Below are 22,308 nucleotides of genomic sequence, written 5' to 3'. Positions count from 1 at the left end.
ATAAGCCCTATGACGAGATCCGGCACCTGCTAACACAGCCGTTTGATCCAGACAATCATAAACGGACACTAAACCAAATTCATACAGAATGGGTAAACGCTTTTGCCAGGGCGCGCCCAGTGAACCCCGTTATTAATATGCAATATATTACCCTTGCAGAAGAAGAAAATACATGACCAAGGGAGACACGAGTCACCCTGGCCCAACTTCGTTCTGCATACTTAACAGGTTCAACTCTTACCTGTCCAGAATCAACCCCCACACACGTAATGGGGAAAAAATTAAAAAAAAGCGCAACCTAAATCGGCCCAAATCTAAATACATATTATTATAATAGATGTGTCTAAAACTAGAACCAAAATGAAAAATACTAATTCTCGAATCCTTATTAGAGGATCTAACGCATCGAGCGATCTGGTGGTTACAAATTGCTGCATATATCGTCTTTTTCGCCATCTTTAACTGAAGATAACATAATTGAATATGTGGCTTGGCAAATCTGAATAGAGTTAGCTTCAAGTTGGGAGTTCCTGAGTCAAATTGCTCAGCTCCGAAATTTGGCCGACTAATGTTACGGTGAAGCCTTTTCAGTTTTTTCGGAAGGCTCACAAAAAGCTTCCTCACAGACAGTAGGGATAAATCTCCCCGCTAATAACAGCAATAACGACTTAAAGATATATCTTCACAATGTATCTGGCATGAGAACCAAGTCTGATCTTGTGAATAATTTTAGTGCGCAAATGGATTACGATATCTTTGTCTTCATCGAGACATGGCTCAATAAAAATTTTTTGATAATGAGTTCTTGGACTCAAATCTTTTCAATATCTATCGCAAGGATCGGGATGCTGGGAAAACTTGTTGCATTCGCGGTGGTGGTGTTTTAATTGCTGTCAAGCGCCAGCTGCATTCATTTTTATTTCCGCTCAACAATGACGACTCGCTACTTGACTAAATCTGCGTGTGTATAAATGGTTCTGGTTCTGGTGCACAAGGCTCCCTATATCTGCTTGCCTCGTATGTTCCACCAGGCAGCGCATTTGATGTATACAAAGCACATGCTGATAACGTAATCTCTTTTGTTTTACGAAACCTAAACGATGACCACCTCTGCGTGCTTGGTGACTTCAACCTTTGTAATATTCACTGGTCAACAAATGTTTCCAGTTATGGTCTCACACCTAATAATCTTTCTTTGAATCACGAACTGTATTTCATTGATAATTTATTGAGTCTCAATTTAAAGCAAATTAGTAATTGTGTTAATGCCCTAAATAGATTATTGGATCTAGTATTTATAAGTGACAATATTAATTGTGAAGTCAGTGAATGCTCTAATGGAGTTATTCCCAAGGATAGGCATCACCTACCCCTGGTAATTATTTGTAGTTTTTATTATTATGCGTCGGATACTTCAGATAGCAGATTAACGTTCAATTTCAATTCGTGCGATTTTCCCAGATTTAACGATTTTTTAATGGAAATGAACTGAGACGAATTACTGGAGGGACTTGATACCTCTAACTGCTTCTCCACATTCAAATCCATTCTATTTAGTCACTGTTTGGATAAAATTCCGGTAAAGCGAAAGAGGCCGTATAAACTTCCGTGGTATTCGAAGGAATTAAAAAAACTGAAGAACATAAAAAATAAATACTTGCGCAACTTCAAACGCTCAAAGAATAATATTGTAACGAATTTAGTACAAATCCTCTTATTTGCAACCTTCTACAAGGTTCGAATCGCTAAACTGTTGAATAAATAACTCTAATATTGAATAATGCAAAAAAATGGCCTTTATTAAAGTACTTCACAATAACACTTTTACTTTGCAACTAATAGCTTGCTTAATTAAACCAAACTGATTCTCGTGCCTCTACTGTTGCGGCCTTTTATACTCTGTGATTTCTCGTCTGCATCTTCTAGGCGCTTCCATTTCCAGAATCTACTAGTTGGTTATCTTCTATAAATTTCTCAGCTATAACTACAGATGCACAATTTTTATAGCTTCTCTCATAGCTCATGCGCGTGTGTTTGTGAATAATACTTGCACAACTATTGCATACTTTCAGGAGTATCTCAGATATATGCATGTTGTTGTGCGTTGCTTTTCCGCTGCGTGCACGTACATATGTGTAGACATAATGATTAATTTGCTTATGTGCATACAAGTCATCGGCTAAGAGATGACAGTACACCTCAGTGTTGCTAATATTCATAATATTCCACCTAAGTCTGATCGTCCCGATCAGACAAATCTCTCGACCTAAACGCTGCTAGCCTCTCCAAATGAACCACTTTCATTTTGGTTCGTGGTTTGCCAATGATTTGTTTACGGTAGACTACATCGTTGTTCCGTTTTACAACTTTGTATGGCCTTCCCAATTACACTGCAATTTCGGGGACAAACCATTTTTTCGTTGTGGGTTTTATAACAGCACCAAATCTCCTTCCTTAAACCCTTCCGAATTAATTTCTTTATGGTACCTCGCTTTCATCTTGTCACTCATAATCTTTGCTCGTTGCCTTACCAGATCGTGTATCTCTCTCAGCTCTTGTTCCGAGACACCAGTGGATTTCTTGACATTTCTCTCCGCATCGGCATCTATTCCATACTTCAAATCAGCTGGCAGTCGAAGGTCACTGCCAAAAATTACCTTTGCGGGAGTTTAGCCCGTTGTCCCATGTACTGCCGATCGGTAGGCCATCAAGAATAATGATATGTGTGTATCCCAGCCCTTATGGTATTTGTCTACTACTTTCCTTAAATGCTCCTCCAATGTTCTATTGAAACGTTCCACCATACCATCGGACTGAGGATGCAATGAAGTTGTCCGTGTTTTTCGAATGCCCAACACATGCACATTTCTTGGAACACAGCTGATTCAAAATTCCTGCCTTGATCAGAATGTAACTCCATTGGTACACCATACCTTGCAACCCAATCGTTTGTAACCACTTCTGCTACTGTTTCTGCTTCTTGATTTGGGATTGGGTATACCTCTGGCCATTTACTGAAATAATCCATTACCACCAGTACGTATTTGTTTCCGCGGTTGCTAGTAGGAAATGGACCTGCGACATCCATGGTGATCCTTTCAAATGGAGCTTCTGAAATATACTGCTTCATCTGGCCATGACTGCGTGTTTTGGGACACTTCGCTCTGTTGCAAACCTCGCAGTTGGCAATCCACTCGGTGACCGACTGACGGCAACCAACCCAATAGAATCTCTGCTTAATTTTCTCGAGCGTCTTCGTGGTTCCAAGATGACGTACACTTGGACCATTATGTTGCTCGCTGAGCACTTCAGGAATCCTCTTTCTGGGAACAACTATCAGTTTCTTCTTGCATTGACCATCCTCACTCTCCCACACTCGATGAAGGCAACCGGATATCAATTCTAAATGTTCCACTGTGCCCAATATGACTTCGTAATGGGACTCTCTGCTGACATCTCTTCTCTGTTTGGTCTTTCGTTTCGTTCGAGCCCTTGTATAACATGTGACAGATCTGTATCTTCTAGCTGACACTTTCTTAGTTGTTCCTTGTTCCATTCATCCGTACACGTTATAGTCATTAGCCGGACATCTATAATGTCTTTTTTAGCCTCGGCCTTTGAACAGTGCTTGCATTCCAAACTACATGGTCTTCGTGACATTGCATCGGCATTTCCATGGGTACTACCTTTTCGATGCTCAATAGAAAAGTCATAGCTTTGTAGTCGCTCGATCCACCGGGCCAATTGTTCTTCCGGATTACGGAACTGCAGAAGCCATTTCAACGCTGCGTGATCTGTCCTGACACAGAATCGCTGGCCGTAGAGGTATTTGTGAAAATGTTTAATGCACTCTACCAATGCCAACAGCTCTCTCCGCGTAACGCAGTAGTTCCTCTCTGGTTTTCCAATCGAACGGCTGTAATATGCAACTACCTTCTCCTGTCCATCGACCAGTTGTGATAAAACGCCTCCTATAGCATATCCACTCGCATCTGTATCTAGAATAAATGTTGCTCCTAGAATCGGATATGCTAACATTGTGGCAGTGCACAAACGCTCCTTCAATGTTTGGAAAGCCACTTCTTGCTCCTTCTTCCATTCAAAAGCTTTATTTTTTCTTGTAAGCTCATAGAGGCTATGGGCTACGCTGGAAAAATTTGGTACAAATCGGCGGTTATATGTGCACAGCCCAAGGAAACTTCTCAATTCATGTAGGTTCTGTGGTCTTGGCCAATCCTTTACAGCCTCTATATTTTCGTTCGCAGTGCAGATGCCCTCTGTTGTTACCTTGTGACCCAAATAATTTACTTCCTTTTCAAACAGCGCACACTTTTTGGGACTGAACTTCAGACCAGCGCCAGCTATTCTCTGGAAAACTTCCTCCAAGTTCTTAAAATGTTCATCAAAGTTCTTGCCCAATACGATGATGTCGTCCAGGTACACCAAGCAGGGTTTCCAATGTAGTCCTTTCAGTACCTGGTCCATGAGTCTCTCAAAAGTAGCTGGTGCATTACAAAGTCCAAAAGGAATCACTGCAAATTGCCAAAGACCATCACCGACACTGAAGACTGTTTTCTCTTTATCTTCCTCCTTCACCTCAACTTGCCAGTAGCTGCTTTTCAAGTCCAGTGTAGAAAACCATTTCATACCAGATAGCGGGTCCAGAGTGTCGTCAATTCTTGGCAATGGGTAGCTATCCGTTTTCGTAACGCCATTCAACTTCCGGTAGTCCACGCAAAACCTCATTTTTCCATCCTTCTTCTTTACAAGTACTACCGGTGAGCTCCATGGACTAGCTGATGGTTCGATGACGTCGCTGTCGCTCATTTCTTGTATGATTTGACTCACAACTTCCCGCTTCGCCAGTGGAACACTACTTGGAGCTTGACGGATCGGTCTCGCATCTTCAGTGTCAATTTGATGTTTCACAACGTTGGTGCGGCCTGGTTTGGAACCATCCTGGTCAAATATGTTTGCGTACTTTAGGAGCAGTTGTTTTGCCTTACTCTGATAGGCTTCCTCTAGCCCCTGCGTCCATGCCGTGATGCCATTTGAAAGATCAGTATTACTAGATGAAACGTGTTCCTGGAGCTGTTCATAGTTAATAACTACTTCAGCCTCTTGGCATCTTCCCAAAATAGCTCCTTTGTTCAGTTTGAGTGGTGACTTCAACTCATTGAGTACTCTTACCGGAATACGTCCATCTTGTTTTGTCATAGCCAGGGTTTCTCCTACAAGTATGTTCAGTGCTGATTTGTTAGCTGCTTCGACACCCCACAATTTTTTTGTCCCACAATCTCCATCAAACTTTGCCCAGATGACTGCTTCTGATTTTGGTGGTATTTGCTGACTCTCTTCCACCAGCACTCGTTTACTGCTGTAGCCTCTCTCGTAGCCGAAATTAAGTGGCACATCCATGTTCTTATATCACATCGTCTTGCTTTGCATATCGATCTTGATGCCTTGATCGATTAAGAAGTTCACTCCAATTATGATTCCATCAACAATCTCTGCCACTATAAAATTGTGTAGTACCGTGACGTTCCCAATTGCTACTTCACATGCTACTTCTCCAATTACCTGGGTGTCCTCTCTCGTGGTTGTACGTAATCTTGCTCCAAGCAATGGTCTTATCTTCTTGTTGACTAAATCTGATCTATTGATGGAATGGAATGCACCCGTATCTACAGTCAGTAAACGTTCCTTTCCATCCACATGTCCTCCAATAGTAAGATTGCTCGATCTTCTTCCAATCTGCAAGATAGAGATTATGGAGCATTCAATTGAGGGAGCCAGCTGTCGCCCCTTGCGGCTGACTCGATTTAGTTTAACGATTGAGTGGTCTTGGAGATTTGCTCATCTCCTTCTGCTCTGCGTTTACGACCACCCACATGGTTGGAACTGTTAGGGTTGGTGTTGCAATAACGCGCAATATACACTGACTTTCCACACTTAAAACTTTTGACTGCATCATTATTCTTCTGCTGCGTGCCCTTCCATGCTTCCAAAATTGCGTCTACCCAGTCTGGCCTTTCCACTTCCACGCGATGAGCTTTGTACGCTGGCTTACTCAAAAGTGAGGCAGTTTCCTGAGTCAGTGCATGCGATACCGTTTCAGTAAATGTTAGTTTTGGATTCTCATATGTAGCCCGCTTCGTTTCCACATCTCGTATGCCATTTATGAAGCTCTGGATTTTTACCCTTTCAGTGTATTCCACGGGTGCGTCCGCATTTGCAAGATGAGCCAATCTTTCAATATCTGAAGCAAAATCCTGCAATGTCTCATTTGCTTTTTGGTAGCGGTTTTGCAACTCAATTTGGAATATTTGTTTTCTATGCTCGCTTCCATAACGTCGTTCTACAGCAGCCATCAATGCTTCATAACTGTTCCGTTCGTACTCTGGAATCGTCTGTAAGATTTCCGCTGCAGGCCCTTTCAATGCCACGAACAATGCAGCAACTTTATCTTCCGTATTCCAGTTGTTCAATGCTGCGGTCTTTTCAAACTGTAGCATGAAGACCTGGAAAGGAACAGAACCGTCAAAAGATGGAGTTTTTACCTTCGTATTACTCGCTGAAGCAGCCGGCCGATTAAGTTGCAATTCCTGTATACGACCTCTCAAAGCATCCACCTCTGCCTCGAATTTTTCTTCAAACTGCGTTATTTTCTCGTCCATACGCGCTTCTAATTGTGCAGAGATCTGTGTTGAAATTTGTGCCGACATTTCGGATATTCGTGCGTCTTGTGCTTCAATTTAAGATGTTATTTCTGACGATATCTCTGAGATACGTGTCTCTTGTGATTCCAGTTGGGAAGCTATATATGTCTTCTGCTCTTCCAGTTGTGATGACATATTTGTGGATATCTGTGACGACATTTCTGAAATGCGTGCCTCCTGTGCTTCCATCTTGGATGTTAAACATGTCTCTTGCTATTCCAGCTGAGATGCCATATATGTCTTCTGTTCTGCCAGTTGAGACGACACTGTCGTTGTTTGAGCAGATATTGCAGCTAAAATCACGTTCAATCTGTCTGCGGTGTTTCTTCCATTTTTGTTGTTTCCTCGCCATCAATATGAAAGTCATACTCTTCCACGTCAATTCCTTCTAATTCCATTGCCTGCCGTAGTCCTTCCTGAGGTTCTAGTTTAATGCCGGTTGTATTCAATCTACGGCTCTCCAACTCCTTCTTCAGTTGCTGGATCTTCAATTCACTTAACTTTGGCATGTCCAAGTTGTATTCGAAGTCTTCGGAATTTATTCAACAATTCCTCTTCTGTCACCAATTGTAACGAATTTACTGCAAATCCTCTTATTTGCAACCTTCTACAAGGTTCGAATCGCTAAACTGTTGAATAAATAACTCCAATATTGAATAATGGAAAAATGGCCTTTATTAAAGTACTTCACAATAACACTTATACTTTGCAACTAGCTTGCTTAATAACCAAACTGACTGATAGCTTAAATGAAACTGATTTCTCGCCTCTACTGTTGTCGCCTTTTTATACTGTCTGATTTCCTAGTTGCGTACTTCTGGGCTTTTCTAATTCCAGAACTTACTAGTTAGTTCAGCTAGAACTACAGATGTATAACTTTTATAGCTTCTCTCATACCCCATGCGCTTATATGTGTGAGCGACATTTCCACAATTATAATTGCATACCTTTAGGAGCATCTCAGATAAGATATCTGATTGTGATTGTGCATCTCTTCTCCGCTGTGTGTACGTACATATGTGTAGACATAATGATTGAATTATTGATGTGCATTACGTCACTGCTTAGCATCGGCTTAGAGATGGCAGTACCTCTTAGTGTTGCTAGTATTCGTAACAATATAAAGCTAAATAGTATAAGTTAAGATTTTAATCCCAGCGTGACTCGCTACTGATAGGAAAAACAACAGAAATGGGACAAATAGTAATTTCTATTAAAAATAGCTTGGTAAGATATTTGTCTGGGGTAAAAGCAGGTGCGAATTACTTGAGTTCCGAGGCAAAGAGCATTTCAGTATAGAGCAGGCTGCAGTTAGCAAGATTACGCCCTTAATCAACATTATTAATTAGCACTTAACCGTATCTTAACAACTCACCCCACCCCCATTTAGCGATGCCAATCGGATAAGCTAAGGGAGATCAAGTCTTCCCCCACCTGTCTCTGCCAACTCTTGGGTTATGCTCGATTGGGATGGGGTCTTCGGGAGCATCGCAATGGCTATGGTTGATGTCTAAATGTGAAAGAGTTGTTCGTCATCTTTCGCATAATCTAGCAATGAGGAGAAGTCTTCCCTTCATACCTTAAGAACGTTCAACAAGTCGATTATCATTATCATTCCCACAAAGATGTGATACCTTTCGTCATCCGCTTAACTTCATCCCTATCAGCCATCATTTTAAGCTCTTTGAACTCACCGTCGGCCTTACTTTCCTTTCTTAGCTTTACTATAACGTTCCAATTCAGTACTCGTTGCTGCGCCCGCACACAGCGTGGTTGACTTTTTTCCGATTACTATACTTACCAGTTATGAGAAATTGAAATTGTGATTGCTCGGTTACATACTCCGGTCGAAGATTGCTCTTAATAAGAGGGTGTAACAGCCAAGTAGACGAACAATCAGCTGAATGTTACGTGAGCTGCTTCTCCACGTGAAAGTATATAACAACAAATATCTTGAGTTAACGCTGGTGAAATTTAATGCAGGAAAAGTTATTGATTTTTTTAGAAATCACTTGCCAAGAGATTCGACTTTGACAAATGAGAGCTCCATATTTTTAAAACATCTCAAATTTTTTCTCCGCTCTACGTTCCTCAAACTGTGTATGGCAAGATCTCATGCATCGAAGTCAAACACTTGGCACGTTGTTTGTGTAAATCTGCCTTTCCTCACGTGCCAATGGACAACAATTCAGTTTAGCATGTTCCGTCTACCACACTAAAGATCCTTGGTTCACGCCCCGGGCAAAGCAACATAAAAATTTTAAAATCAAGGTTTTTCAATTAGAAGAAAATTTGTCCAATTCTGCCATGAAAATTTTTCAGTGAAAACTCCTGTGCCTTGCAGATGCCGTTCGGAGTCGGCATAAACCGAGTAGGTCCCGTTCCGCCAATTTGTAAGAAAAATTAAAAAGGAGCACGCAAATTGGAAGAGAAGCTCGGCCTAAAATCTCTTCGGAGGTTATCGCGCCTTACATTTATTTATTTTTATTTTAAATGCAACAACAATGTGATATACATACGGATAAATTTGTTTTTGCAACATGTTCAAAACAATGGCGTCAAACTCATTGCATCCCCGTTTGGAGATTCAAAATGCTTTTGGGATCGACCCTTTGAGACGTTACTTCATGTAACTCGGGTACATTTCTCAAAAAGGCGTTAAAAGGGCTTATGAAAGAAAATTCAATTTACATACATATGTGTAATTGGATAAACCCTATTTCCAAATCCATGACAGCAACCACTCAATTATTGTGAATCAGCTGAATACTTGCCAAATTCTCCATATGGTCAAACGAGATAAATAAATACTGGTAATTTTTAGTTTATCGTAATTTATCCTTCTTATTTTACCGTTTCAGAACCGATGTCTGTGAAAAGTAGTAAACAGAAAACGTTAAATAACATACTCTGTTAACGCATTGGTAACAGACCTGCTAACTAACTTCACAGAGTGGTCGTTATTCCACGTTTTAATGCAATTTCACCTTCTTTGATTGACATCAGACAGGCCTGTGTCAGTCTGTGGCAAGGTTTGAGGTGAATATAATTTCAAGTTCTCGCAGATTGCTGCTGAAAAGCCCATTACATTACAGTTTTTCCGTTAACTTTAAAATAAAATAAGTAAGGACGGGACTGTCTTTGGCTGTGTCGAAGGCTTTCATGAATGCAGCTGAGAAATAATCGTATACCATTCGTAATATTCGAATAATCGGCTATATAAGATGTGTAATATATAGAAAACAGATGTACATAAGCGGCATTTTCAATAAATATAAATTAAAAAATAGATGGGTAATCCTCACACTTTCTTGTTTCATGTTTCTTGTTCACCATTAATCGCTTATCTGAACTATATATGACGTAGGCGTTAGTTTTTTTATGAAATTTGAAGCTTCTAGCTGGTAAAATGGGCGAAAAGCTCGTTATCTGAACAATCGGTTTTTGTGGGATATATACTTCCGATCACTACGATTTTTCAATACAACAAATACGCAATTTACTGGAAAATCGGTGTCATGTGGGATATATGCTATCGTGGTCCGTTCCCATTGATTTCGACTAATGGCTAATCCGACACTGGAATATACTTACCAGCACACAAAATTTCATCAAGATATCCCAAAAATTGAGGGACTAGTTTGCGTTCAAACAGGCAGACGGACATGGCTAAATCAATTCAGATCGTCATCCAGATCAATTCGGTGTACTTATTGGTGGGCCTCTCTCTTCTTCTTTAACGACTTACAATTTTAAAATTCATTTTCATGAAAGGTATATAAAATCAAGGTATTCATTTGACGTGAGTTGTTTGATGATCGGTAATAGCACAAGGCGGAAGTAGCTATAAGCCTATTTCAAAGATTGCTAAAATAACTAAATAAATCTGTTTACAGCATTTTTTTGACTTTAACGTACAATGGAATATGAGCTGTTTTTTTTTACGCAGATATACTTGTGCACGTAATTTTTATGTGGACTGCTGTTGCATAACTTTATCTGCACTTGTGAAATTGTTGCGCATAAAATAAATTCTTAAAAGTGTAAATTAAATTAATTTATATATAACCTACAGCTAGTTAGCTAGTTACGAATAACAACTATACAACTAATCAATAACTTTTCAAACAATGCGGAAATGGTCACGCTGGTCGAGCTACTTGAGGAACTGATTTTTGAAACCCCCAAAAAAGTGATCCAAGTACCCTGCAGCGAATCGAACTACGTCCGAACTAACGCTGAACTATCTCATTAAGGAGCGATACTAGTTCTAATTATGTCCCCTCGCAGGGCTTTCAATAGACATTTAGCAATGTGATGTCCTCCGAAATGGCATTTTGCAGACCTTTTGAAAGCGTTCTTTACTGGTTCAGTTGAAGGTGGTTCTGAAATAGCCTTTGGATGATTAGTTCAAATACAGCTCAGACCTCCTGCCAAATGTCCCTTATTAGGCCCACTTGCGGAACGACAAGTTATTTGTTTAGCTCAGAGTTAATAAAAAAAATGTGTCAAAAATGTATGAGTATGATAAATCGAGTTCTGCAATTGGGCTTTACGATTTTTAACACAGTTCAAAAATGTTTCAGGGGATTTTTTTAATTTCCCAAATACACAACAGAAACTAAGTTACAAAGCTTCGACAAAAAGAGAAGTCTCACCTTAATTTTGGCCCGTATTACGTGTTACGACCCGTGATCGAAACTCATTTTTTAAAACACAATAGCTCTGAAATGGTAATTTTTAGAAATAGTTTCACATTTGCACGGTTATCGCTTGAGTGAGAATGCTTTTCAGTCACTGATCGTAACACGTAATACGGGCCTTGAATATAAATCCAAATATTTTCTCTTTCCATGCGTGTACTTTTAACTTTGGTGTTAGGTAAGAATCACTTAAAAAGGCATTTGAATTCCATTCAAAGTCGGTAGAATTTCTCAATTTGAGAACTACATAAAATTTATTGGAGTATCTCAAATAACAGCAATGAACGGTTGAGGGTTGCCATTAAATAGGTTTTACGTAAAATATCAAGTTACAGTTTTCTCAAGTAATCTTCAAAGTTGAATTGTCCGATAACAGTATTTTTTCTGTTTATAGGGCAGGTAACTTTTAAAGTTCGCATGAGAAAACGGCCATTTATGTAAATTTTGAAGGATCACGCCTCTTGACGCGTTGATGATCGTCCGAAATCCATGCACCGTAGACGCCTGTCTATGGGTACGTTTACACTGCCACCGATTGTGTGTACACTTCACCGAATTCGGTGTGTTCTTTTTGTTAAATTGCGTGCATTTACCTGAAAAATTAATCAACTGTGCGATGGACTGTGAAAAATTAATTAATTGTGAGCAGGCGCCCTTTATGGGATAAACACAAAAAAGCATAAAACCATTTTTTGCGAAAAGTAAATAACCGTGTTTTTTTTTTAAACGCGTATTCGTTTACGTTTGCGCGTAAAAAAACGCATATCCTCGCTTAGATAATGCTTAGGAGACCCATCTAGCGGCGGTGGTTAAATAACTAGCTACAGAACAGGGTGTACCTAAAATCGGAGACACAAAATTCTGGTGGCCATAATGTATAACATATAGCTGAATCAGTTGCGATGAATAGTGGGCACGCATAGAATACATAGATGCCGTCTTCCAGTGAGTTTTACAGCTCCAGCTCACGCTCAATTCTCACGGGAATGCTCTGGATCATTGAGAGACTTGAGAAGCAGATGTCGTGAAATTTTCGGACACGTGAAATGTGATAGGCAGATGTCGCCGCTGTTTTTCATTTAACTCATACGGCGAAAGGCTAAGCAGCGACATCTATTTTTGAAAAAGTAGGTTTATTAAAGGCAGCGTTGCCAAACTAAAAAGAAGCAATTAACAAATTATCTGGCTCACAAATTGAACCAGACTTCTATCTGGATTTATCTGGCTCAAATCGTTGTTGTTGCATTTACATGCAAAATTATTTATCTGGCTTAGGATTTTGTCACCGGATAACGGCAAGAATTAGTGTAGAGGATGAAACAGACACATATTTCAGTTACATCTGAGTATAATGCGCATTGAAATTTAGTAGTACAAATTTTATGCGCAGCAATTTCAGAGGTGTATTTAAAGTTTAGCAGCCCATATAAAAATGAATTGTAAACGTCTATACATGTAAAAAAAAAAACACATCTAATGAGAAAAAAAAGTTGCCGACCGATAATCGGTCGCCCGTTGTGTATACAATTAACATCAGAATAACTTTAAATCTAACGTGACTATCAAAAAACGGGGTTCAAAAGTTCCATGCATATGGCGTAATATGCACACAAGAAAAATCCAACATATAATTTTATTATTATAATCACATTCCAAAACAAATAAATTGCAAAATGTTCAAAAATCAGATACGACTAGTGCTGCACCTGACAAAAGCACCAAATCGGCTGAATCTGTTGTCGGAACATCCACAAAGCATAGAAGTTTTTCGCGGCTGGTGTTCGAGTATAAAGGTATACTTGAATTACTTCCATTTGCCGATTTTGGGTTGTTTTTCTTGTCTGCATTGGTGGCATGCGATTCAAAAGAAAACTTGAACTCCGGAGATTTATACTCCTGTGCAGGACTTTCGGTATCTATCTTAATGGTTAGTTTCCCTTTTGTAAAAACAGCACCATCAACCTATGAATGAATAAATCGATTATATTAGAATTATGTAATTGCATCAAATAATAATGGCACGTGGTCACAGGACGAAAATATTGCAATGTAACGCTTTGCAAAAAGATTTTACTTTGACTGATAAGACCGTCATGTGTTAGAAATTAGATGCATTTATTGGAAGAATTACCTTAAAGTGATGTGAAACTTTTCTTTAATAAAAAATTGACCACCACGTAGTAAAAAATTTGTCGATGGCTTGGTTACATTCTGAGTTTGCCGTTACAAACTGCAAAATGTAACCAACACATTGACAGTAATTTACTGCCGTGGTTGTAAATTTTTTATTAAAAAATTGTTTCATATCACTTTAAGTTAATTTTTTAGTGAATCCATCTAATTTAGCGCATAATTTTCCCACAATACACAAGAATTGCAAAATTTTATGTTTTCTTTGCATTCTTTCGCTTAACCCCAACAAGCAAATTTTGACAATCTGAACAAAGGTATGTTGTTGCTGTCATTGTGAATGATGACTAAGTGTGTTATCTTATCTGTCAACTGCCTGACAGGCTGTTCAATATGGCTACTTTTCTGTGTTTTGACAGGCTGTTCAATATGGCGGCGCCTATCTTCAGCGGGTGATAGAAAGAGATACTGAATGAGACAGCGATAGTCATCTTCTGTTGAGTTCGAATCACTAAACTGTTGAATAAATAACTCCAATATTGAATAATGGAAAAATGGCCTTTATTAAAGTACTTCACAATAACACTCAAACTGTCCAACGAATAACTTAATAACCAAACTGATAGCTCAAATGAAACTCCACTATTCAAAATAATACTGCTATTGCTCGCTAGATGCTTTGTATGCGGTAGATAGTATCACTGATCTTCTTCACAACCTTGTACGGGCCTTCCCCACTGCACCGAAATTTGGATGGACCACCTTTCCGCCGGTGAGGGTTGTATAACAGTACCAAATCTCCCGCCAAGAAACCTTTCGAATTATTTTCCTTGTCGCACCTGTGTTTCATCTTACTACTCATTATCCTGAATCGTTCCCTCGCACTCTGTTGCTTGACCAATGAAGAACTACTTCGCAGAGCTTGCGCTGGACGGATTTCCTTTGCATAATCAGTATCGTTCCGACGCTTCACAACAGTAGTGTGCCTTGGCTTGAAACCACCCTTGCATTCTTTCTTCGTTTTAGTACGTCCGTTAGGGCTTTTCAATGCCAGTGTTTCTCTCACAGGTACCTCCGGGTTTGATTTGTTTGGCCCATTTGTTCCATCAACCTTTACCTTTGAATTTCGTGGCCTTCGTCGAGTCTTCTCCACCAGTATCCGATTACTGCTGAACCCTTTTTCCAAAGTAAAGTTAAGTGGCACATCTTGGTTCTCATAACGCATCACCCTTCTCTGCATATCGATCTTGATGTCATGGTCAACCAAGAAATCCGCTCCCAATATAACTTCATCAACAATCTCCGCCACAACAAATTTGTGTAGAACCATGACCTTCCCAATCAATACTTCACATATCACTTCTCCCTGAACTTCGTTATACTCGCCAGTGACCGTACGCAACTTTGCTCCAGGTAACGGTTTTACTCTCCTGTTGACCAAGTCAGATCGGATCAAGGAATGAGATGCGCCCGTATCTACAGTCAGTATTCGTTCGTTGCCATCCAAATTCCCTCTGACGGTAAGACTGCTCGATTTTCTACCAATTTGCGACACAGATATCACAGGACATTCAATAGCCGGGGCAAGTTTTCGTTCTTTATCTCTTACTCGCTCTTGCTCATCTCCTCCAGCTTTGCGTTTACGGCCACCCACATTGTTGGAACTATTAGGACCAAGATCGCAATGACGTGCAATGTGACCTGGGTTACCGCACTTGAAACATTTCATAACTCCGGCATTTTTCTGTTGTGATCCCTTCAGAGCTTCCAAAATTGTATCTACCCACTCCGGCCTTTCTACTTCCACACGATGAGCTTTATATGCTGGTTTACTCAATAATGACGCCGTTTCCTGAGTCAATGCATGGGATACCGTTTCAGAAAATGTTTGCTTTGTGTTCGCGTATGTGGCTCGCTTCGTTTCGACGTCCCTTATGCCATTTATAAAGCTCTGAATCTTCACTCTTTCCGTGTATTTCACAAGTGCATCCGCATTTGCAAGATGAGCCAATCTTTCAATGTCCGAAGCAAACTCCTGCAAAGTCTCGTTAGCTTTTTGGTAGCGGTTTTGCAATTCTATTTGAAATATCTGTTTCCTGTGTTCGCTTCCGTATCGTCGTTCTACAGCAGCCATCAATGTTTCATAACTGTTCCGTTCGTACTCTGGAATCGTCTGTAAGATTTCCGCTGCAGGCCCTTTCAATGCCACGAACAGTGCAGCAACTTTATCTTCCGCATTCCAGTTGTTCACTGCTGCGGTCTTCTCAAACTGTAGCTTAAAGACCTGGAAAGGAACAGAACCGTCAAAGGATGGTGTTTTTACCTTTGGATTACTCGCTGAAACTGCTGGACGATTTAATTGTAACTGCTCCATACGTCCTCTCAAAGCATCCACCTCGGCCTTGATTTTTTCTTCAAACTGTAAAATTTTTGTATCTTGCGCCTCCAACTTCGAGGAAATACGTCCTTCTTGCTCTTCCAGTTGAGCAGAGATCTGCGATGATATCTGTGCTGAAATTTGAGCCGACATTTCGGATATCCGTGCCTCTTGTGCTTCCATCTTCGATGTAATCTGTGTCGACATTTCTGACATACGCGTTTCTTGTGCTTCAATCTTCGATGTTATTCGTGTCTCTTGGGATTCCATCTGTGATGACATATACGTTTTCTGTTCTTCTAGTTGTGATGACATGTTGGTGGATATTTGTGATGACATTTCTGTTATACGTGCCTCTTGCGCTTCCATCTTGGATGTTACTGTCGATGTTTGAGCAGTTATTGCAGCCAATATCTCTTCAATTTTTGTTGTTGTCTCGTCCCCATCAGGATAAAAGACATACTCGTCCACATCAATTCCTTCTGCTTCCATTGCCTCTCGTAGCCGTGCCTGAAGTTCAAGTTTAACGCCGCTTGTATTCAATCCACGGCTCTCCAACTCCTTCTTTAGTTGTTGGATCTTCAATTCACTGAACTTTGCCATGTCCTTGTTTTCCTCTGGAATTTATTCAACAATTCCTCTTCTGACACCGGAACAACAATGTGAACACGAGGAAAGTCACCGTTAGGAGATATAACAAGAACAACAATAATTCCGCCCACAAATCGCACAAGAAGATTGCGCATGTAAACATTAGATCAGCTGTTTTTTATGACGTATGTATTGGCTATTTTCCTTTAGCTCTTTTTTCTGGCTCTTTTTTTTTTATTCACTATCTTGCCACACAAAGTTTGTAGACATTAAAGCGAGGCAAGAAGTTGAGATATTGTTGATTTATGGCGCTGGAAAAGAGAAAAAACGTGTCAAAGCATGCAGATCCAACATTACATAGAATGCTGTGCCAAGAGCTTCGATTTTGACAGATGAATGCGACATGTTACAAATATTTTTAAGTTTTGCTTCGCTTTGCGTTCACAGTCTCTGTCTGCTGAACCGCACATAAACCATACCCTGAAATCATCTGTGAAATGGAAGTATTGAGCGAATCGTTCCTTGTTAAAATATATTGTGTTCATCGCTTCTTGCAGGATTACTAAGTGCTTTTTACATGAGTTGATTTTCTAGTAGATGTTTTCAGTGTCAACGAATATGAATATTGTCCAAAAGATAGACACGTGTAAAAGTGATTTGAAGGCGTATATGGGAGTCAAAGGAAAACCAGCATCTAAATATATAACAACACTCAAGAAAAGATTATGAAAAATTTCGTTTTCGTTATGTTTTCTTTTGGAGTACGCAGCTCTCTATGATGAGTTTGACAAGCAATGAACGGGTGTACATTTTTTCCAAATGGAAATTTGAAATTTCGGCCGGCAAGCAAATAAAGTAAAAATGAATTAGGTTGAACTGGCCGGTCCATGAGGACCTCACATAGATTGAATGAGCCCGTAGTGTTAAAAACGAATTAAAGTCATTAAAATTCAATATTTTTCCTTTGATCTTTATACAGCAGAAATTTAATTTTTTATTTTTTTCAATAATTGTTTGCTTTTTGTAGCGACGCTCGAAAGTAGCTTCGTGTGCAGATCTTGAGGCGGAGAGAAATTGTAGCTATATGAAATATCTTGTACGCGTCTATGACGCGTAGCCTCGTGTGCACCTTGCCTTAATCGATTACATTGATATCCATAAAGTTGGTTCGATCTGCTGTTTTATCTGGTTATGGATAAGTCACCATTAGTTGGCCCTTAATAAGGTAATAACGGAGCTCTTGTACTCTTGATTCTTGTATTTACATTTACATAGGCAATATAACAGAGCTCTTGTATTTACATAGGCAATATAACAGAGCTCTTGTATTTACATAGGCAATAATGTTAAATTTTCTCGCCGTGTGGCAGCACTGCTCGCAATCTATTACAATAAACGTCAGAAATCCGCCGAATTGACAATCTGCATAAAAAATTGGACAGATGAAAACTTTGCGAATTTACAAATTTAAGGCAGTTGCCTAGTAATTTCAAGTTTTTTTAAGGCGACCAAGTGAAATATTTTGCCAGAAACGGTGGAGTATCAGTTTATGGCCAAAATGGGAAAGGTGAGTGCCAAGAATTGTTAAAAATTAAGTGCGAGATGCAGGTGATATGCCGCCAGAAGGACGCCGCCGAAGCGGTTGTAGTTGTTTACACAAAAAAAAAAAAAACAGCAAATATAACGTGTATAATGCTGATTAATATTACCTTCAAGGGTGCTAAAGTTATAACCGAGCCGTTTGTTTGGGCTAACGAGGAGCTGCCTCCATCAACAGCTTGAGATACCAACTTTAGATCCTTGCATGATGTTCCCATTTGCTTAGAATTTGTTAGCTTAAGGCTAGATAGTAATGTCTCGCAACTAAATACTGTAGTGAGATCAATATGTTGCCCAAATTCCAATTGTAACTCAGAACGATAGCGTAACTCAGCGGCCTCACCACGCAAAACAAGTCCACGTATATAATCAATCACTGTTGGGGGACCTTGCCAGGAGCGTTGCCATGAAGCGGGCACCTGTACTCGATAACATTAAAAATACAATCATGAAATGTAGACTAAAAGTGATATAACCTGGTTTTCGACAAGGTGTTGAATTAAATGCAAATCCATATTTGATTTTGTATTATTAGCAGTGGTCTTGAACCAATTGTGTACCAGGGATAGTGTCTGATGAACCTCTTGAAAGCATTTTCCTGCTGTCCTCAATTCGGATATGACAAATAGTTGCCATGGTAATGCTTGCTGTGTATATTCCTGCACATCTTCCGCGGATTTTTGCACCGTGCATTTCTATGAAGAAAGAGAGGGGTATTAGCAATTATGTTCATTTATTGTTACAACTACAGAGATATTGTCTGAGGTGGCATGATTCCAACTTGGTATAGAATACTGACACATTTGCATGTAAAAGCTATTTACTAAGTCCTTCTTAAGTAAGCCGACGGCATTGTTGATAGGAATGTGTGCTTAAAACGGAGTTCGAAAAAGACTTCGCGAAAAAATCTTTAAGAAATGTTTCCCGTGATTTATAAATTTGGCCAATTATATGTACTTTTACTAAAACAAAACAACAAAAAAAGCCGACTGCACTAAATTTGAATTATATTGCCTAATTTGTAACTAGTTGGGCAGTTGCAGGAAGGATTCCACAATTTTGTTGTATATAAGCTGGATTTCTGCTTACCGTGGGTGTATTCCAAACGCCTCCACCCGCTGGGACAACTTTTATGGTAATTTTCGCTATAGCTATAAAGGCTATCATTGTTAATGATCATCCGATTTTCTCCCGAAAAGAAGGAGAACGGCCCACATTTCGAATCGTCTCATAGCTTCATTATTTATTTATTTATTATTATTTTATTAGAAGCCTAATTCGTAAGTTAGATTATATTACACTGTTTTATCTTATAGATAAGGTCTTACAGTATTTATTTTGTTGCAACTTTTAATATCCATAGGCAGATCACTGTAACTTTTTAGACCCTTGTAGAAAATATTTTGTTCATCAATTTCAGTTCTAAGAAACGGCAATTTGAAATTGTGTTTGTTCCTCGTATTTATGTTGTGTGTGCGGTTTAATAATTGATTTGTATAAAATTATTTTGTACTTTTTATTCCCAGCGTACTTTGCACATATAGTATATTAACTTGGATTGGATAACGGTTGGTTGTACAGGTATAAAGGAATCGGGATAGATATAGACCTCCATATATCAAAATCATCAGTATCGAAAAAAAATTTGATTGAGCCACATCCGTCTGTCCGTCCGCCCGCCCGTCTGTCCGTTAACACGATAACTTGAGTAAATTTTGATGTATCTTGATGCAATTTGGTATTTAGGTTCCTGGGCACTCACAGATGGCTATTTAAAATGAACGATATCGGACTATAACCACGCCCACTTTTTCGCCATCGAAAATTTCAAATAACCGAAAAAATGCGATAATTTATTACCAAAGACGGTTAAAGCGATGAAACTTGGCAGGTGGGTTGACCTTATGACAGAATAAAAAATTAGTAAAATTTTGTACAATGGGCGTGCCACCGCCCACTTAAAAGAAGTTAATTTAAAAGTTTTGAAAGCTGTAATTTGACAGTCGTTGAAGATATTATGATGAAATTTGGCAGGAACGTTGCTACTATTACTATATATATGCTAAACGAAAATTAGCAAAATCGGATGAAGAACACGCCCACTTAAAAAAAATTTTTTTTTAAGTCAAATTTTAACAAAAAATTGAACATCTTTACAGTATATAAGTAAATTATGTCAACATTCAACTCCAGTAATGATATGGTGCAACAAAGTACAAAACTAAAAGAAAATTTTAAAATGGGCGTTGCACCGTCCTTTTTCATTTAATTTGTCTAGAATACTTTTAATGCCATAAGTCGGAGAAAAATTGACCAATCCTTGTGAAATTTGGTAAGGGCATAGATTCTATGACGATAACCGTTTTCTGTGAAAATGGGCGAAATCGGTTGAATCCACGCCCAGTTTTTATACACAGTCGACCGTCTATCCTTCCGCTTGGCCGTTAACACGATAACTTGAGCAAAAGTCGATATATCTTTCTAAACTTAGTTCACGTACTTAACTGAACACACTTTATCTTGGTGTTAAAAACGAAATCCGACTATGACTACGCCCACTTTTTCGATGTCGAAAATTTCGAAAAAACAAAAAAATGCCATAATTCTATACCAAATACGAAAAAAGGGATGAAACATGGTGATTGGATTGGTTGTTTGACGCAAAGTATACATAACTTTAGAAAAAAATTTGAAAATGGGTGTGACACCCACCATATTAAGTAGAAGAAAATGAAAAAGTTCTCAGCTCTCATCTGAGTATGTAATGTTCGGTTACACCCGAACTTAGCCTTACTTGTTTTGAAAAGGATTCATACTGCCCGCATAAATTATGTTACTCAATATGATTGTCCTTAAATCTTACCGCAGCAAGTTTTCGCCAAAGCGCTAATATCGGTTTAATTTGCTTCGCTAACTTGTTAACATCTGTTGATTCATGTACACGCCCCTTAACTATTTCTTCAGCAGCAATGCTTTTTTTATAATAGCTTGTACGTAATTCCTTAATAATTTCTTTTGAAAATTCTATTTCACGATTTATGTTGGTATGATTAGATAAGTGAAATACTTCTGGTTCATCCGTTTCGGGAAATTTCGAAATGGCGCTTAAATAATCCAAAGCTTGGGCACTTGTCGCTACAACAACATTAGTGTTAAGAGGTGTCCAGCGATTACTCAGTACATCAGCGCAACAAAATTGTTCCAAATAACGTTGCAAGACTAACAAGTCACGCGTGTTATTAATGCGACCGCCGAATGCTACATTTTCGCATAAACGCTGCAAAATAGTCCAATCACACCGACCGCTAGTCATCGTTTTATCCAACCAACGTAACACCTCCATAGCTGCCTTCAAGTCGGCTTCGCCAAATTCGTAGTATTTAGACCAACCCTGTGGTATAAACTTACGTCTCTCCTGCAGCACTGCCACAACTATAAATATTACAAATCGCATCTTAACTAGCTTCGGTTCCTTCGATATTTTACGATATTCACCAAGCATAAAGTTTTGTAACATACGACGTACTTTATGCTTAATACCGCTTGGAAACTCATACAAAACCTTGACGAACTTGTACATTATTGTCTCACTGAAACCACGTGTTGATTCACAAATAAGCCATAAGCGAAAACCTGGCCGCTTTTTCAAAACCTCTAATTCACGATCCAACTCGAGCAACCAATCGGGTATAAGATGTACGTTTTTAATGCAAATCCATTTACCCAATTCAGCTGCCTGCCGCACGGCATCTATTGCACGTCGTTCCATACCTCGCCCAATAGAAAGTTCCATATATTTTTCGAGTCCAACTTTTTTGATTGCAGCATTTTGGATTTCTGTGCCGGGATCGTTTTCTGTTTGTGTAAGCACTAAAATGGGTTTATCATCCGTATTTTCATCGGCAAGTTGTTCAACAGTGGGCTGGACCACAGACTCTGGTGATAGGCCCATTATTTCGGTAGCGGCGCGGCGTAACTGCGTGAACATCAAATCGGGACGGAATATCTGCACTATGAGCACGCAATGAAAAGGAGATTTGATTTCGCCTAAGGAATGGAAGAGCAAAATGTCAATTTAAATTAGGAAACATTTTAGATGTGAAACATTTTTTGGGGAGCTTAATGCACATCAAGTTCGTTATCACTTTTGACAGAACAAGAATTCAAGCAAGACAATTTTATAATAATA

At 39.2% G+C, this 22,308-nt stretch overlaps 2 protein-coding genes across 2 annotated transcripts in view; one reads left to right on the top strand and one right to left on the bottom strand.

Moving 5' to 3' along the window:
* Positions 1-13,011: 13,011 nt before the first annotated feature.
* Positions 13,012-22,308, bottom strand: part of LOC137240613 (cytoplasmic dynein 2 heavy chain 1-like) — an 83,464-nt gene continuing 74,167 nt past the window's right edge. Inside the window, exons 30-33 of the mRNA XM_067767102.1 lie at positions 20,983-22,166; positions 18,596-18,814; positions 18,230-18,538; positions 13,012-13,384 (exon numbers count right to left, since the gene is read on the bottom strand). Coding sequence (XP_067623203.1) covers positions 13,100-13,384; positions 18,230-18,538; positions 18,596-18,814; positions 20,983-22,166 — 1,997 coding nt within the window. The 3' untranslated portion in view covers positions 13,012-13,099. The remainder of the gene's footprint in view (positions 13,385-18,229; positions 18,539-18,595; positions 18,815-20,982; positions 22,167-22,308) is intronic.
* Positions 17,930-22,308, top strand: part of LOC137240612 (uncharacterized) — a 38,661-nt gene continuing 34,282 nt past the window's right edge. Inside the window, exon 1 of the mRNA XM_067767101.1 lies at positions 17,930-18,087. Within this exon, the coding sequence (XP_067623202.1) occupies positions 18,070-18,087 (18 nt within the window). The 5' untranslated portion in view covers positions 17,930-18,069. The remainder of the gene's footprint in view (positions 18,088-22,308) is intronic.

Source organism: Eurosta solidaginis, chromosome 2, assembly GCF_040869045.1.
Source record: "Eurosta solidaginis isolate ZX-2024a chromosome 2, ASM4086904v1, whole genome shotgun sequence".
NCBI classification, from domain to species: Eukaryota; Metazoa; Arthropoda; class Insecta; order Diptera; family Tephritidae; genus Eurosta; species Eurosta solidaginis.
The sequence above is the reverse complement of the archived record's forward strand: the minus strand, read 5'-3'. Positions and strand labels throughout refer to the sequence as shown.